General features: G+C 39.2%; 1 protein-coding gene across 1 annotated transcript in view; it reads right to left on the reverse strand.

Annotated features, from left to right (window-relative positions):
* SKAP1 (src kinase associated phosphoprotein 1) overlaps positions 1 to 19,804 on the reverse strand; it is a gene marked incomplete at both ends in the record, with an annotated part of 280,095 nt that overhangs the window by 209,646 nt on the left and 50,645 nt on the right. Inside the window, one exon of the mRNA XM_082861196.1 lies at positions 4,084 to 4,109. Coding sequence (XP_082717322.1) covers positions 4,084 to 4,109 — 26 coding nt within the window. The remainder of the gene's footprint in view (positions 1 to 4,083; positions 4,110 to 19,804) is intronic.

Consider the following 19,804-nt stretch of genomic DNA (forward strand, 5'->3'; position numbering starts at 1 on the left):
CATTAAAATTCATTACAACTCACAATAAGTGCAAAGCAGATATTATTAGCAAGATTTTGTAGATGAGGAGGTTATGTAACTTGTCATAGCTCACAAAGCTTGTTAGTAGAAGAGCTGGGATTCGAATTCAGGTCTGATTTCAAAGCTCATGCTCTTTCCTTCACAAAACACTAAACTTGAGAAAAACCATTTTTTTTTTTTAATTGGGATATAGTTGCTTTACAATGTTGTGTTAGTTTCTGTTGTCCAGCGAAGTGAATCAGCTATATGTATACATATATCCCCTCTTTTTTGGATTTCCTTCCCATTTAGGTCACCACAGAGAAGGTAAAACTAATATTGTTGTTTAGAAATTCGACCAATATCATGTTTTGAATATCTGATTGCTGAAACGGTAAAAGTTCCATGGCAAAGATTCCAATGAATTTTCTTTGTAACTTTAAGTGAATTTAAGTAGAGAAAAAGTTCTCAAAGTAAGCAGGACTTGAATTATCAAAGGAATCTCAATCTTATTAAAAAATAAAAAGCCTTTCCCATGTTTCACAATTGTACTTGAGCCCATTAAAAGAACTCTTTCATTTACGTTCCTTCTACATTAAAGTAATAAATTATTTGGATTATATATATATTTTTTCCTGTTTCATTATTTTTAAATGAACTTCACTCAGGAAGTTGACAGTAGACCAATAAGACCATTTAGGTGAAAATGTGAGGGAAAGAATTACCAATAACACAACCATAAACAGAAACTACACCATGTCCAGGTACCGTGCTAGGGCTTAAACATATTACTACCAGTCCTCATGACAACCCTGCAATGAGACAGTAAAATACAGCAATGAAGATATTGGGCTCTGGAACTATTAATGAGCATGTAGTTTCTTATTGGGGTGATGAAAACGTTCTGAAATTAGATAATGGTGATGGTTGCACAACTCAGTGATCATACTAAAAACCACTGATGTGCACTTATAAAGGGTGAATTTTTTGGCATGTGAATTATATCTCAATAAAGCTGCTATTTTTTTCTAAAAAGAGTATATACTATGAAGTCAGACTGACCAAGTTAGAATCCTTGAGGGGAATGGTCTTGAGCAATTCTCTTAACTACTCTATGCCTCAGTACCCACATCTATCAAATGGGTATACTAACAGTACCTATTTCATAGGGCTGTTCTAAGGGTTAAATAAGATAATTCATGTAAAGTACTTAGCACAATGTCTGGCACATCCTCATTTTATAGATAAGGAAGCCAGGGTTCATAGAAATGAAGCAACTTACTAAGTTCACATAACCTTTAGCTAAATGGTACAGGTGAGATTTGAGCTCAGGTCTGTCAGCCCTCAATGTCCATGTTCTTTCTACCATGCCATGTTTCTTCTCCAGAACAGGAACAAAACTCTCCCTAATACTATTCAATGATCACTCCTCCATCACATTAAACCTGGGATTGAATGGAATGATGGATAAGAAACATTTTGCTGGAAATCCTTCTCTAGGTCTAGGCAGTCCCCTCTCCCAAGCATCTTTCTTTAAAGGTTACCTTTGCCGCACATTATGACAACTCATCACTTATATAAGCAGATGTTTAAATGTGTGCTAATAAAGAGATTAATAAATAAGAGATCTTTTATAATTAAGGACTATTTTCCTTCTAGGCACCAGGCTCTGGTCCAAATATCCTGAAGAACACAAATGTGTATTTAGGCAAATGAACAGAGTTAATCAAATTCATCCCATCATCTTCCTGCACAAGGATCCTGCCATAGATAAAAATGCTAGGAAAGTATGGGGCCACCATTTCTGTCCTTTCTCACTTTCTTCCCAATACTACCTAGTCTTCCAGGGCTCTTAAAATCCTCCTGCCATCTCTTCTCCTTCTTACATATTCCTATTCTTTTCATAATTCTAAATTGTCCTGTAGTACCTTGTATAGACCTGCTACTGCTCTCACCCACCCTACATTTCAAAAGCAAACAATCTGCTAAGATCTGCTCAGAAGGGCCAGGTAAAAGATACTCCTTCCTCTTCTATCCCCAGAAAATGTCTTAGGGGGAGGAGCAAAGCTGGGGGCAAGACACATAAATATGGGTTTTACTATTTGATCTTTCCTTACATTTACTTCCAAATGAGTGAAGAATTTGCTACAGATATCCAATCATTGTCAAGAAGTAAATTTAGTTTTCTGCTCTAAATAAACTCTTTTCAATTGTCCCCTTGGCTGCTCTACCTCTGCTCTCTTTCTAAGAGAGAAAGACTGTGTAGAAGTTGCCCTATGATGGAAGATGACTACAGTACCACTATTAGAAGAATTTGGTAAGATGTGTCCTTTGTCTTTTTAGCGCCACACAGTCCCTTGTGTTAAGTTCCAAAATTATTTTCTCTTCTCAACACATTACTATACCACATCTCTGACACTAATTCTTCATTTCTCCTTTAGGTAAGAAATTCTACCTTCACAGTTCCATTCATTTCTGCCAGTTCACATTCATGTTCTGCCCCCTGTGGATTTTGGTTAACATCTGTTAAACACTGAACTATAGGGCCATTCCTTGAATAGCATATTTCACATTTTGCAAAGCAAACTGCCACATTATTACACAAAATTCTCCATTCTCAATCTATGTTTTCAGCCATAAATGCTTTAGGACAGTGAGATATATAGTAACACTATATCACATTATTTAAAATATTATAAATGCTATGACTTTAATTTACAAGAGTTTAAAAGCTTTAAAAGTTTTTTTATTCCTTAAAATTTGCTTTTTTTAAAATTTTTTTTTTCGGTACGTGGGCCTCTCATTGTTGTGGCCTCTCCCATTGAGGAGCACAGGCTCCGGACACGCAGCCTCAGCGGCCATGGCTCATGGGCTCAGCCGCTCCGTGGCATGTGGGATGTGGGATGTGGGATGTGGGATCTTCCCGGACCGGGGCACGAACCAGTGTCCCCCGCATCGGCAGGCGGACTCTCAACCACTGCGCCACCAGGGAAGCCCTAAAACTTGCTTTTAAAGAAAACCTTATATAGACTTGAAAGAATGAGCTAGGAAAGTTTAAACTTTAATAAAATTCGTATCATTACTCACAGTTTGAATTTTTTAAGGTATTACTGCTCACTGAGACTGGATACACTGACAATGTTGAGAATAAAAAATGTTGGAAAAGTTTGCAGTTGGTTAAAAAATGTTATAGAGCAAAATAGTTCATAAAGCTATTTTAGATTTTCAAGTTTAATCTAAAACTCTCTGTGATTTTCTGAGAAGATAAAAATCTCCCATTTATAACAAGTTGAGATAATTAATATTCAGAATGATGTTTCTGACATTCTCAACCAGTGTACTAAAAATAAAGAATGCATATACTTTAAAGACAACCCCTCAAACTGAATTCAGAAAAAAATTTCAATTTTGAACCTTTTAAAAATGTGCTCTATTCCTTTTTTTTTTTTTTCAATTTTGCACACAGCTGTCTGTTGTACTTTTTAGAATCATGCCAGATGCTGGGTTTATCCAGCAAAAGCAGGAAAACAATGGTTTGAAAGCAATTAGAGGCACTGAGGCTGCAGTGAGGCTCATATTAAAATGTGATAACACTGTTCTAGTGGGAATTTCAACGCTACTCCATTTCTGACATTTTCCTGTTGCCAGACAGGCGGCCTGTGTAGAAGAGCACTATGATCGAGGAGGTAACACACTGGAATTTATTTCTGGAGCAAACGAAGGATTAGCTGAGTTGGGGCCCTCCCAAGGCTTTTATTATGGACTCGGCCACCATTTTATTTGAATGCCAGTGGATCCTGTTGGCATCTAACTAAGGTCAAGGAATAAAAGCATATTAAAGCTTTGGTCCTATAAAATAATCTAGCACTAACCCATTCAGAAGGCAGAAGTATCAGGGCCCCTTGTTGCTAAAAAGCAGGGCAGGGGGGCCCAGCAGCGTGAAGGTTAACTAAACACTCCACTAACTTTCCTCAGAAATGGCTGATGCCACTCTATGGAGAAGCTTATTTAGAAGATGCAGAAGTAAACAATACCATCTACACATTTTTACTATAAAACCATAAACGGTCAGAGAGGACTCACCTTGGGGTTGAAAATTCCAAAAGTACCTGAAATAAAAGGAAAAAGAATGGAGATGAGCCAAACTTGTATTTCTCAATCTTGGTTGGCATATGGTAGCTATAGCACCCAGTCCAAAAAGCTTCCTAAATAGTCAGTAACTAGCCAAAGGCACTACCTACTCTACGAAAAACCAAAGGGCTGTCCCTGAGATTCGAAAGATACTTAAAGGCTTGAAAGGGACATTTAACTCCTTATACCACCTTATGTAAGCTTGACTTGAGAGCTGGAAAGGTCCTAAAATGTTACCTAGCCATGGTCCAGGGTTTCTCATAAGGAGCTCTGCAGGCTTTGAGCAAGGAAACGCCTTGTTGTGACAACCTGTCCTGTGTATTACAAGACAATCAGCATCACTGGTCCTGGGCACCAAAAACCAGTGGCACCCCCAGTTGTTATGACAACTAAAACACCCCCCCAACACACCCCCAAATACCTTCTAGCCTAAATTCTTAATTTTACAGGTGAAGTGTGACAACTGATTCAAGGTTACCTAATGTTTTAGTGTCTGAGCCAAGACTGGGGCTCTTGCAGTCCACTCTGTCATTCTCTCTCTCTTTTATTTTGCGAAATGATCGGCAAAACCGACAACCCTTGAAGTCTTAAACCAAATGAAATGGCAGTAGCAGTAAGAATCGTCTGTAAGTCACTTATCTGAAATCTAAATTGCTTTCCCCCGACAGAAGCGATGCTGTATACAGTGGCTACCCACAGAAGCCTATCGCACTTTGGATTCCATTTCCTCCCGCCTTCACAGGGACCTTACATGATTCTATATCGATTTTCTCTTGTATAAATTCAACCTCTTCCTCTCAGTGTGGCCCTATCCATCAGCATTTATGATCATAGAAAAATAAAGCAAACCTTCCCTCACCCCCTTCATATCCCTCCATCTGCTGTCCTTTTCCCTTCACATCACAGTGAAATTTTCAAAAGTGTTGTCATAGTTTCTCCTTATTTCCTCACCTCCCACTCACTCCTCATCAGACTCCAGTCTTGCTTACAGTCACCACACATGAATTCTTGCTATGAACATAGTGACCTCTATGTCTCTAAATAGAAAGAAAATTTTTCTATCCTCATCTTGACTTCCCAGGAGTGTACATGTGTATAAAAGCATTTTTCCCTAAGGAGAGAGTCCACAGCTTTTATCAAATTCTTAAAAAGATTCATAATCCAAAAAAAGATTAGGAAAACGGTAATCCATTGGTGATAATGGTGTGTCTTCCAGTACATACATGACTGAAATAAGGTGTGGCTACTTTAGGGAGGAACACCAGCCCAGTGAGCACCTGGGTTATTTCTTTACAAGATAAAAATTCAGAAAATGGAGAGGAAGGAGATATGCGGGGAGTGTGTTGCCATAATCCAGAGGTGAATTTGGGGGAAATAAGCAGAGCTGAGGAAGAGAAGGTGAAGAAACCTTGCGATTGACTTTTCTTGTTCCTGTTCCTTCTCAGAACAGTTCTGGGCTAGCAATCAGGTAAAGGAATGTAAGATGCTTGGGTTAGAGGGCAGGGAAAGTTCAGAACAGCTTTGACATCTTCAGTGGAAAAGGGGAGAGGGGATAAGAAAAAGATGGGTGGGAAATGGAAAGGTGCAACATCTGGGGGAAGGGGCATCCATGTTGAGTTAAGGGCATATGTAAATTGAAACAGTCTGTAACTTAAATAATTTGTTTATATTAGTATGATGGGTTAATCTCCACCTAGCAGACAGTGCAGCTTCCCACTGAACCTGGCCACTGTGAAAAGTTTTCCATAAAACTCTTGTCTGTAAAACACAGCTAATCAAGCAAATTATCAAAGATGAGCAATTTTCCATCTTCTGTTCCTATTTTTCCATCTTCTTTCAAGGCATTGCCTTGGCCCCCGATTCCAATCATTACCCAAACTCTTATTCAATATAAATAGAAATTAGGGTGTTAGCGTGTGCAAATTGTGCGTGTGCACTCCTCTTTCCAAAATGTTAATGATGGCAACAGAAAGAACTTTGCTAACAAATGTTGCTTTCATTTATTGACCCAGAAAAAAACTTAGCCATGCCCTGGCAGTTAAAGGGCCAACTCATGGCAAATTGTTAAATAGATAAAATGTTACTAATGATCTCCGTCTCTTCTTTTATCTGCTCCCCCCATAATCCCCACTCCAACTTACACACATATTTTCAGTTCCCTTCTCTACCTACTGTAAAGTGTCCTGGTTTCCTGGTTTCTCTTGTTAGTTAAGAAGATGTTATATGTTCACACATACTAAGTATTGCTTCTCCCAATAGTAGTTACATCTTAAGAAGGCTGATTATGGAGAAAGAATTAAATTTAACAGATAAATTAAATTTAATCCAGTGAAGTGCCAGGTCTATCTAGCTGACGTTAAATAGCAGAATCTGCTTTATTCTTGATGATACTGTAATTAAATATTTCTGTCTATAAAAATCATATGTAGAACTTGATGTGGAATGACATAAAGTGGAATGTTAGTTCCTTTCTTTCTCAAGAGGTATAAAACTATCCTGATAACCTACCTCTTTTCCCTCTCTTCTTATTTTAACTATTAATTATGTAACAACCCTAAAGAAAGTCTGTTCGCGTGGGCGTGCGCACGCGCGTGCACGCGCGCGCACACACACACACACACACGCACACACCCCTCTATCCCACAGCTCACAGAGGATACTTCTAAAAAGCAAGGCCAAAAGGTGAGCAATCTCATCCCTCACTGGACAGTGCCATGTATTATTCTCTGCTGGACACATTTGAGGTCTTGATCTTGTCTTGTTAAATATATCCTATGGATGGCCTTTATCACATTCTCTGGAAAGATGATTCCACACTAGAGAATTCTACACTCTTTAGGAGGCATTAGTCAAATCCTGCCAACATCTCCTAATTCTCATCCTTCACTCTGAAAACAATTATGCCTTAACCAGAGACTCCAACAAGTCTGAAAGTAGAAATTTTAAACCAAAATACAAAGACCACAATAGAAGTATATAGAAGAAAAAGCATGCAAACACACACAGAGTTGTGTTTATCCTAAAAGCCTCTAAGAATTTCCTATCAGGGTTGAGCAGATAGATGAACAAACACTTCTTTAATCTTCTCTTTGAAGCTTCAGCTTCAATATGAAAGGGAAGCTATCACTCCTCTGCAATATCCATACTCAGCGTCACCAGGTCCATGCAAATGATATTTGGAACTTGAAAAAGATGAGTACAGAATGAGCAGAGAGAAAATGCTGCAACCATATTGATGACGATGATCTTCACATTCAGTCAAAATAAATCCATCTTAACTTGTGCCTTTAAAAATGAAAATGGAAGAACAAGATTTCACAGCGTTTAGTCTACGGCACAGAATAAAGTCTTGAAAATTTAGGGTTACATTACATGCAAAACAAAATTTGCTATTTGTGGTTTTTTTAATTAAAGAGGTTTTAATTGAACTTTAGTTTAAGGAAAAGTGCAGCAAATATAAAATGAACCCACAATATTGAGGGAGTCTTGATGAACAGCTGCAGCTGTAGCAGCAGTAGTAATAGTATGATAATAATAATGCTAAGGTTTTTTAAACATATTGTTGGGCACTGTTTTAAGCACTTCTCTTATATTAACTCACTTCCTCCACACTCTAACCCTGTTATTATGACCATTTTATAAATGAGGAAACCAACGCCTCAAGAGGTGAGATAACTTGCCCATGGTTTCAAAGCTAGTAATCAAGGCAGACGAGTTTCGAATCCTAGCGACTAGTTGCAGAACAGGAACTGTAACAAGAAATTAAGTTTTGGGACTTCCCTGGCGGTCCAGTGGTTAAGACTCCGCGCTTCCACTGCAGGGGGGTGCGGGTTCATCCCTGGTCAGGGAACTAAGATCCCACGTGCCATGCGGCACAGCCAAAAGAATTTAAAAAAATTTTTAAAAAGAGGAAAGTTTTGAAAATACAATCTAACTTAAAAACACTCAGCAAAATGAATTCTTTCTCTGAAGACATTTTATTATGGTAACAGAATTCAGTCACTCAGTCAACAAATATTTATTTTATGTCTTCTATATGCTTTGCTCTGGTGCCACGGATGAAATGGTGACTGAAATAGATATGGTCCATCTAAGATTATACTTCAGTATCTTTCAAATTGCAATCATACTGTTCTAGTTTGCCACTCAAGTTTCACAGAATATTAGATTTCTCCTAAAAATGAGGCTATTGACTTTTTTTTTTTCTTTTTTTTTGCGGTACGTGGGCCTCTCACTGTTGTGGCCTCTCCCGTTGCGGAGCAAGAGGCTCCGGACGCGCAGGCTCAGCGGCCATGGCTCACGGGCCCAGCTGCTCGGCGGCATGTGGGATCCTCCCGGACCGGGGCACGAACCCGCGTCCCCTGCATCGGCAGGCGGACTCTCAAGCACTGCGCCACCAGGGAAGCCGAGGCTATTGACTTTTAATCATTAGTTTGGGGTTTCAGGGTGGGTGTCAAATTCTTGACCATGGAGCTAACCAATAAACATGGTTATTGAGATTAAAATACTCAGAGCTTTGCCCACTCAGCTAGCTAATTAGATAAATCCTGGTGAAGTAGGTAAGACAACTGTAACTATCCTCATGTTACTGGAAATATCTAAGAAGGAAAAATAATTCCATTTCCGAATTATAGTAAAACAATTTATTCAGCAAGTAAGATACGCTAGGTATTATGCTAAGTATACGTTTTACATGTATTATTTTATTTAATCTTCATCATAATCCTATGAGGTCAGTACTATTATTATCCCCATTTTACAGATGAGGAAACTAAGACTCAGGAATGTCAAACAAATCGACCAGGATCATGTAGCTATTAAGTGGCAGAACCAAGATCTGTATCCAGGACTGCTTGGTTCCAGAGCCCAAGCTCTTAAATTTCATATTAACTGCATTTCTATTGGCTGTAATATAGAAAACAAATCTAGTATTAAGAGAAGGTATAATTGTTATGTCAGACAGCCTGGTATCAGGGAGTAATCAGCTCAGAGGTCTTTAATTTGGAGTCAACTATGGACTCAACTATTTGAGCTTGAGGAGATTCATGAACTCCTTAAAATTATGGGTGAAAAGTAATATGTGTTTTCTTTTCTCTTGAAAAAGAGTCCATAAACTTCATCAGATTTCCAAAAATGTAACTAACTCTCTGCCTCCAAAATGATAAGACCCCCTGGGTTAGATGCATAGGATTACAATGGCATTATAAACCTAGCTATGCAGAAAGGCCAACATCTGTAATGTTATAAATCTAGAACATCTAGATGAAAATTTTTTGCAACTAAAGCATTAAAAGTGTTATTTTACCTGTGACTTACAGAAATTTAAAACCTATCATACATTCTCTGTCTTGGTAAACCACCTGTTAAAAAAAATCAAATCTTTTCTTGATGACTTACAGATATCCACATTTGAACTTCAGTTTTTTGCACAAAAACAGTGGTGTCTTCTAAATGGATAGGCTATCTGCAATACTCAGTGTCCAGAGACCTCTATTTCCCTCTTGACCATCTCTGTTCTCTGGTAATGGCTGTCTCCAAACAGACTGCAAAGACTAAAACTGAAGTGTTATCCTGGCATTAGAAATGGAATTTTAGAATTCAAATGGACACCTGGGCTTTAACAGCAAGTTAATAAGGCTAGGAAAACCCTTGTAATTGACCTTGAGCAGTGAGCCACATGGTAAGGACTGATTTACGCACAAGGAAATGACTTTTCTGAACAACACTAATAGTCTGTGCACTGGATATTTCCTATAACCTCTTCTCTCACTTGGGAAGATTCACTTGATTTCTAATTCTCTTTCTCCTACTAGTGTTCCATCTCCTACCTTGCAGAAGGAATGGGCAAGGGGCAAAGGGTAATAGGGCATGACACCCAAGAACAGAAATGGGAAAAGAGCACCATCTGGTGGAAGTCTCTGGTGGAGGCATCAGAGGACTGGGACCCAGGGGTGGGATACCAGCCTTAGAAACAGTTGGGCAAGAATGGGAAGGTCCCTGGGAGTGGTGCCGCCTGTAGTCCCTGTTCCTTCGATTCATCAGAAGTCCAAAACCTAGTGTCTGCCTACAGGAAGCTTACAATCTAGTCCAAAATATGAGATACTTGCAACTTACATATGAAGAGATGTCAGTCTAAGACAGGAAATAAATACTATGGTAACAACAGACAATAAGCACATAACTCAAGTAATAGAAGGACCTGTCATAAGAAAGTCCTAGGTTCTAAGTTAGTAAATAACAAATACTGTGGTACAACGGACAATAAGCACATAACTCAAGTAATAGAAGGACCTGTCATAAGAAAGTCCTGGGTCCTTTGTGGGGAGCTAATATTTCTGTGATCTTGAGTCTATATCCACAAATTTTAGAAACCCCAGAAGACAGCACCACAAAGTTCTCTTACAAGACACAATGGTCTCAATTAAACTTTTATTTAAAAATGAACAAGTAGTCATGTACCAAAATGTTCATTGCAGCTCTATTTACAAGAGCCCAGAGATGGAAACAACCTAAGTGTCCACCATCGGATGAGTGGATAAAGAAGATGTGGCATATATATACAATGGAATATTACTCAGCCATAAAAAGAAACGAAATTGAGCTATTTGTAATGAGGTGGATGGACCTAGAGTCTGTCATACAGAGTGAAGTAAGTCAGAAAGAGAAAGACAAATACCATATGCTAACACATATATATGGAATTTAAGAAAAGAATGTCATGAAGAACCTAGGGGTAAGACAGGAATAAAGACACAGACCTACTAGAGAATGGACTTGAGGATATGGCGAGGGGGAAGGGTAAGCTGTGACAAAGCAAGAGAGTGGCATGGACATATATACACTACCAAACGTAAAATAGATAGCTAGTGGGAAGCAGCCGCATAGCACAGGGAGATCAGCTCGGTGCTTTGTGACCACCTAGAGGGGTGGGATAGGGAGGGTGGGAGGGAGAGAGACGCAAGAGGGAAGAGATATGGGAACATATGTATATATATAACTGATTCACTTCGTTATAAAGCAGAAACTAACACACCATTGTAAAGCAATTATACTCCAATAAAGATGTAAAAAAAAAAGTAATCCCCATTTCCTAGTATATAGAGAAAATAAAGTAATTTAATAAACATTGGCATTGTATGGTGAATAAAAAAACAAGCAACATTATCTGATTTGACAGTATTACCCATGACTAAAACAAATTTTTTTAGAAGTCCATTCCCAGACAATAAAAAAGAAATAATATAAAGTAAATTAATTCAATAAAACCCTATTCACCACTAGAGTCTTCTATAACACTATCACTACATGAAATCCCTGCTATGTCAATCCAACATCCACTCTGGATATTAAAAGTAAGAAATCTAGGAGCTAAATGATTATGCCCTTTCACTGAAACACTGAAACCTACATTCTAATATTTCTTCCCCTGTGTTCTAGCGTTAACATTGCAAATTGTGGTTGTTATGACCATGCAATCCCCATACACCCTACATGTACTAGACAACCAAGTATAACTTAATGAACTATTAAAGAAAAATGCTAGCCAGCTATGTTGTGGCAAAATAAAAGACCCTAAATGTCAGGTCAGAGTTGACGTTTCTTTCTCTTTGTGCAAATAAAAGGGAGCAACTGAGGGGCGAGTTGGTTTGCTTGTTTTTAGGGTATAATGTCCACGGTGATCAGATCCAGCAGAAGTGTGCAGCCTGGATGGAAGAGAGCAAAGGAGGGAAGCAGCTTAGGAAGCTGCTGGAGAGCAAAAGAAGGGACAAGAGATTTGATAACAGATGTGGAGGCAGGTTGGGAATGGAGAGTCAGGAGGAAAGTCAGAGATGTCTTTTGGTTCCAAACGTGTGTATTGAGAGAAAACAAGGTAGAACTCACATACAAAGAAATCTAGCTGATTATCATATTTTAATCTGGACTATCTTTAGCTCTTGCCCTGCCATTTTTGTCACGGTTGATACTTAGAACTAATTTGTTTTTTCGTTTGCTCGTTTTATTAATTTTTATTGGAGTATGGTTGCTTTACAATGTCGTGTTAGCCTCCACTGCACAACAAAATGAATCAGCCACACACACACAGATATCCCCTCCCTTTTGGACTTCCCTCCCATGTAGGTTACAACAGTGCATTAGGTAGAGTTCCCTGTGCTATACAGTATGTACCCATCAGTTGTCTATTTTATACATAGTATCAATAATGTATAGGTGTCAATCCCAGTCTCCGGATTCCTCCCACTCCACCCCTTTCCCCCTTGGTATCCATACATTTGTTCTCTATGTCTGTGTCTCTATTTCTGCTTTGCAAATAAGATCACCTCTACCATTTTTCTAGATTCCACATATATGCATTATTATATGATATTTACTTTTTCTTTCTGACTTACTTCACTCCATATGACACTCTCTAGGTCCATCCACGTCTCTACAAATGACCCAACTTCATTCCAGAACCTAACTTGTTTTATTTTTTGCTTGCTTCAGGTTAATAGCTACGCTTAGACCACTGAGACTGTTAGTTATCTGATTGATGAATAACTGATAACTGTATGACTCTGTGACTGAGGACCATATACTCATTGAATTTTATAGCCGGAAGGACATTGAAGGTCATTTAACCCGGCCCCTCACTTTACAGATGAGAAAAACGAAGCATGGAGAGGTTATCTGATTGCACCATAAGAGTTTAAAAGTCCACATTGTGGAGCTATCACAGTTTATCTTGTGCAGAATCAGGAACAGGTTCAAAAACATGATATTTATTTGAAAATTCCTTTGATATTTTTCTTGTTATGAACATGGTCACTTTATTCACCTGAGAGCAAATGTTGCACAAACTTTTTAAGCTGGACTAGTTCCTAGGGCTCCTCCAGGCAGTGTGGATTTGTGAACATTAACATGTCAACATACCCTTTACATCTCAAGTTATGAATACTCTCAAACAGTAATAAATCTCCACTATTTGCCAGACACTCTGTGAGGAACTGAGAGGACAGAAAGCCTGAACTGTGGGCCAGTTGGCTGGAATTATGCAAAACTGTGCAAAAGTGGTGTGACTGACCCAAAACACACACAAGGTAAAAACTGGGGCCAGAAGAACCCAGGTCTGGGTAATTCCAGAACCCATCTTACTGCCTAGAGATGAAAGTTGCTGGGGGTGGACCTGGGATTGGATATTGGAAGATGGCTGGCGGGGGGGGAGCAGGGGGAGAAGGGTCACCGAGAGGCCAGGCCCAGGATGCAGAGGGAGGCCAGGCAGGGGGGCCAGGCCCATCAGAGCAGGTGGCAGAGGCCCAAAGCAGACATGTTTGAGGAGGGGGCAGATCAGGATTCTGAGTGGGTTCCAACCTGAAAGTTTTTGTTTTATCTTGTGAAACAGGCTATGATGTCAAGCAAGAGTGAGAGGGGCTATGATAAGGTAAAGACTGCTGAAGATTTGAGGGGGAAGAATACTGAGGAAAATTGGAAAGGTTGCTGCCATGGGGCATGTGAAGTAACTGTCAGGCATCATTAAGGGGTGAGCTGAGGGTGGAGACTAAGATTTACTGTGGCGGCAGCCCAACTGTGTAATTTTTCTCCAGCACTGATTACCTGCCCAGGTATAAGATCAGGAAAAGTGGACAGCTGAATTGATCCAAGGTTAGAATTTTTCTAGGCTTGTAGGATGAAAGGACAAGAGAGTAAGAGAAGACTGGAGGGGCACGCCATGGAGCTCGGGCTGGCCAGGGAAGAAACCAAAGGCCAAAGACTTGACTATAACGTCTGTACACATTAAATACTTTTAACAATCAATTAAAATATTCAAAAACAGGAGATATCATTATTCTACTCTTCTTCTCAGGACTGTTCTTTGTCCCAAAAGTCCCAAACCTCTCCTATCTCATGTTCCCTGTTTCAATGGCTGACAACTCCATTTATCCAACTGAAACTTAGGAATCATCCTTTACCTCTTTCTCTATTTTATGTACCTCCCGTCATTCACAAAGACCCGGAGACTCTACTCCCTTCATATATTTTTAATCTATCTCCTCTCCCTCTCTATGGGCATTGAATTCACTTGAGTCCTCAATATGCCTCACCCAGATCAATACAACCATGTCCCAAGTGGTCTACCTGCCACCTTGCTCCTCTCTGACCCATTCCCCCCAGTGCTGATGGAGAAAGAAGAGCAGTGACTGTGAAGAGCAAAGGCTCTGCAGACACGTCTGGGTTGGAGTCCCAGCATCTTCATCTTCTAGCTGTGAGACTGTATCTACAGCCTCAGTTTCCTCATCTTTAAAATATAAATAATAACCATACCTGTCTCGTATGGTTCTTGGGAGGATTAACTGAGATGATACACACAAAGAACTGAGCATTAGGCATGGCACCTGGCAGCCTTCAATAAATCTCAACTGTTATGTCATTAGCACCATCATTATTCTAACAACCTAACAACACGCAAGCCAAGTCTTAACATTCCCCTGCTTGAAATCCTTCAGTGGCTTACCCAGCCTGGTCCTCCCCTGCTCTGCTCACGCTTCTGCTCTTACATGTCGCAGCTCTCTCTGCCGGCACACGTTCCCCTTCAGGCCCCTTCCTCTCCTAGTGAACCCTTGATGGTCCTTCAAGGCTCAGCTCAGTCTCCTGTGTTAGGTGCTCCCCCAGCACATATGTGCACTCCCCTCAGCAGCATCTGTGTACTGCACCACAAGCTTCTTGTCTCTCTATGTTACTGAGCCCTCAAGGGGCAGTAGCACAGAGCTTGCTAAATAAGTGAACAAAGGTGAGAAGCAGAAGGGCTGTCTGAGTTCAGCATGAGTAGAGCACAGAGTACATTTCAGGGAGGGGTGGAGATAAGGTTGGAGAGGCAGGCAGAAGGCAAGGCTCTCTAAGCAATGCTACGGAGTGTGGATTTTATCCCAAATAAGATAGGGAGAAGTACCCTCCTTTTCCTCTAAATTATTCACACAAAGGTAAGAGGGGGAAAAAAGAAATCAAAGGAAGGGAAGAAAAGGAAGAAGAGAAAGATAAAAATAAGTAAACTTCGTTAAACTAAAACCTTCATCCAAATGAAGAATTTTTTTCCCCAAAGCCTGGCTTCAAAGGCTAACTACAAAATGACCGGCATAAGTATACTTCGAAAGATACAACCGAACACACATCACAGTGGCAAGAATCCAATATATAAATATTATCAATTTGTTTCCTCATTAAAAGCTTTCATAAAGAAAACGATTTAATACAAATGCTAAAGCTACTGATACAGATTAATTGAAAAATACCAACAGAATTCTAATTAAAGACATAATATTATTTCACTCATTCACACTGCACCAAAATTTGAGTAAGTATATAAAAACAGAGTCTAGAAAGCAGGCTTCTACTGGTAACCACTCTAAGACCTACAATGCATTACTGAAATTAAAAGAAAAAAACCTCCTATCCTTAAGTGTACACTTCCTTCCAGTTAAGAACTGAGATGTACACAAAAATTCAGAAATCATTTTAAAATTATTTCAGTTTTGCCCTCAACTTGACTTTTTTTTTCTAATTGTACAAGATTCTATACTAAAATATCATTCTTTCCCATTTATTTCTTTGTACAGTACTTACAGCAGTCATAGTTAAACCCTTACATAAGGTATCCAATTATCCAAATCACAAAGTAGGGAAGTGATTTAGATCCAAAGGCTAATGACTATGTGACCAGTTCTACTTCTGTATCAATACAGGTCAGGGGTCACCAGCAGTTCAACCACAACAACTAGTCAATCCCAGGACAGTGATTCTGTCCCACTTCAAGGGATTCTCCAGCATCAGAAATGTCTCCAGATGTTGCCAGGCCACAGGGAAGCACTTAAGACAGTGGGCAAACATCAGGACAAGGAAAGGACCAAGACTATTTGTTCTGACCATATCTCCATCCCTCATCCTAGAAGCTAATTAGGTTGAAATGTTGTCAGCTACTGGCTGGCCCTAAACCCTGCTAATATGATTTTCCTGTCAGTCATCCCCAGTCATATTGGGGGACCCTCCTTACCACTCAAACCAACCGCCTACTCACACTTCCAGTCAAATCCTTCTTCCTTCGTTCCCCTGTTAAAATACAGTTTAAAAGCAAAGTAGCTACTTACCAAACAAAAATAGTGTCCTCTAATAAAGATTTTTACACATACTTGTCTGATTTTAAGAATCTTCTGGAACCCTAATTGAAACACGAATTCCCCAGTGTTCACACCAGACCTACTAAATTAGCATGTCCAGGGTAGTGACCTAGAAGTCTGTATTTTTGACAAGATCCCCAGGTAATTCACATGATGCGGCAAGTCTGTAGAACACTATAAAGGATATGGGTATTTTATAAATGGTTTCCTGTTACGGGAATTATAGACAGGCAGCCCTCAGTTCAAGTATAGAGTGTATTCCAAAATTCATTTCCAGTTGTTTGGACCTTGAAATGCATTTTCGTAAAGAAACAAAGTAAAAGATAATGTTAAGTTTTCTGGATATGCGTTAAAAAAACGATTAAATCTTGTTAATAAATCTGAGATATAGTAAATACAATCTTTAATTTACAAACCAGTCACATTTCAAAAGTTGAAGCATAAAGTCAGTCATTTAGAATGTATTTCCCCATTGACATAAATTTCTGAAAAGTGGTTAGATTATCTGGTTATCCATAAAAGTTCATAATAAACCAAAGGCAGCTATGGAACGAAGGATATAAATATGAGCTCAAAGCAAGAGATACTGGGAAGAAAGAAAGATCTGTCTTCCTTTGCTGGGCATAGAGAATAAACATAGGCAACCTATGACATTCTTATCCTCTCTCCCTTTGCAACCATCTCCTGTCTCCCAGTGGCCTCAGCCCAGGTACCAAGGACCCGCATGATTATCTAAAATTCCCTATTAAAGAATCAGCTTACCCATGCCTGTCCCATGATTTACTCTCCTCAGTTATGTACCTCTTCTCCCCAAATCCAGTCAAAACTCCCATTTCCATGATTTGGTTCCATCCTATCTCTCATTACTCCCTTATACCTAACAAACAGAATTACCCTTTGGTTCCCAAGCATGGCTAAACTTTTATCTCCTCAGTTTCTTTGCACATGCTATTTTTGTGTGCAATATATCTGACCAAAAATCCATCCCTTTCAAACCCAAAGCCAAGACATGATGCCATCTCATTCATGAAGGTTTCTCATAGCCCACCAACCAGAAGTAATTTCTTTTTCTGGGATCTCACAGTACAATCTGTGGGCACCTCTTCTAAAGTGTTAGCCACAATATACCTTGAACTGTAGTTATTTCTGCATACTTTTATATCTTTCCCATTGGGTTGTAAATTTCTTGGGAATATTTTTTGGGTATCTACAATGTAACATGCCTTGTATTAGGCACTTTTTTATGCATAGCAACAATCCTACAAGGTGGGTGTATTGTATAATTACTCAGTTTATCCTGCTCAAAAATAATTTCCAGGAGGACTGGAAACTGTCATATTCACCACAAAAATGCTTTGCACACAGTGGATGCTGAATAAACATTTTTTGAATGAATGAAGTAGCATTATTCACTTGTTATGAAGAAATCGAGCCTCAGTAAGAGGGCTGGCCAAATAATCATACTGCCTGGGCTCAAATCCCAATTCCAAAACCTAACAGCTGTATAACCTTGGGCAAGTTGATTACCTCTCTGAACCTCAGTTTTCTTATCTGCTAAAATGGGGATTATTATAGTATTCACCTCTCACCTGTTGTGAGGATTAAATGAGATAATGTGTGTAAAGCCCTTTGACACTGGGCCTGGCACAGGATAATTGTGTGATGAATGTTAGCTGTGACTGTTATTCTTCAGTTGCAGAGGCAAGAGCCTCTAAAGCCCTCATTCTTTCTGAGGAAAAGGATCCTCTGTTAACTTTATAACACTCAGTGTACCTAGCACTGTGAATTGCCCGTAACAGAGGTTCAACAGACTTAATTTCCTCAGCACAATCATCTAAGCCAAAAGTTAGACGGAAATCATTAAATAGGGCTAGTGCACCTGAATGTACAATCAAAAACCCCTTAACCCTCCAGATGAATTTATATTTTAAAAGAGGACTATGAGCCCAAATGAATCTCTAAATGGTGAAACTCCAGGTATGTAACAAATTGAAACCAAACATTTCAGACTGTCTAGAGAAGACACCCGTGGGCAGTGGGCTCCGTGCTGGCTCTATTCATGAGTCTGGCCACTCACTGGTCCAAGAACTTCTTGAAAAACAGGGATATATCTTCCGTGACACTGTCTTGATCACCTGGCATTATGCCCAGCAAAGATTAAACAAATACCCAATACATATTTGTTAAGTAAATTAACTGCTTCCGGCTTGTAATCCTCACCCTACTCTTAGTTAATTCTATTTCTCTTCAGGACCAACATGAAAATCCATCATGGTGACTGATGTTTTGAGAAGGAGGAAGTGAATGGTTTACTCAGGCACCATCACTTTGGAAAGCTAGTCCCACAAATACAAATGTTACTAAATAGTCACAGAGTGTAGATAATCCTGTGTCAGTTCAGTGCAGCTCAGAAAGATAATATTTAAGAAATGGAAGTTGTTCCTAGTCAGTGATACCTCATCTAATGAAGACCTTGAGAATGACCTTCCTTTATTTAAAAAAAACATATTCTAGAAAAATCACCATAAATTACTCAAAGGACTGCTGTATTTCATATCGCTCAAAAATAATTTTACTTTCATGTGTGTGTGTGTGTGTGTGCGCGCGCGCGCTTAGGCACAGAGTAAAAACACTCCAAATACAGCTGTTTATTTGCATAGAAGTGACCCAAGGCTACAATTAAAGCCTAATTTCCTCCTTCCACATCTCTTTTCCCTGCAATGCTAACTCCTTTCCCACCTGGAAACAAATACTCTTTGGCTCTTAAATCCCTGCCTCTTTTTAAAAAAGGAAAGGCTCTGATATCAGTGACTTAGGATTAAATACACATTCACTGTAGAGAGTTGAAAAATACAAGTAAATAAAAAGGAGAAATTAAAAATCACTCAAACTCTACTTTCCAGAAATTACTATCATTAACATTTTGGAGTAATTTTTCAGGCATTTTTTTGAAAAAAAAAATATACACAACCAATTTTTTCACTTACAGTATATCTTATCATTCTACATCAATACATCTTCTATAGCATAAATGATTAAATTATCTTCTTTTTTTATGTTTGCCCTTTCAACAGAATGGAAGAGCAGAATAAACGAGAACAGAAACTTGAAGCAGAGAACCAGAAAAGAGAATTTTGCAGAGCTTTGAGTAAGACTTTATGAGGGCTAAAGTTTAGCCAGCGACAAAGGGAACAGAAAGGAGAAGACAGATTTAGGATGAAGAATCGATAGACTTGTTGATGGTTTGCGGAGTGAAGAGAGAGGAGGCAGGAATGACTTCCAGGATTCTGCCTTGGGGGCCAGGACCTAGTGAAAGCAGGAATAGACTTTAGGGGTGAGAAGAATATAAAATAATGAGTTCAGTTCTGGACACTCCATCAGTTAGGATTCTTCTGGCTACAAGTAACAGAAAACTTCACTGGCAAAGGCTTAAATAAGTAGTTCATTTTTCCTTCAAAACAAAAAGTCTGGAGACAAATGATTCCACGGTTGATGCAGGGGCCCAACAATGGCATGAAGGACCTAGG

This window comes from Leucopleurus acutus (genome assembly GCF_964270905.1).
Source record: "Leucopleurus acutus genome assembly, chromosome: 19".
Taxonomy (NCBI): Eukaryota; Metazoa; Chordata; class Mammalia; order Artiodactyla; family Delphinidae; genus Leucopleurus; species Leucopleurus acutus.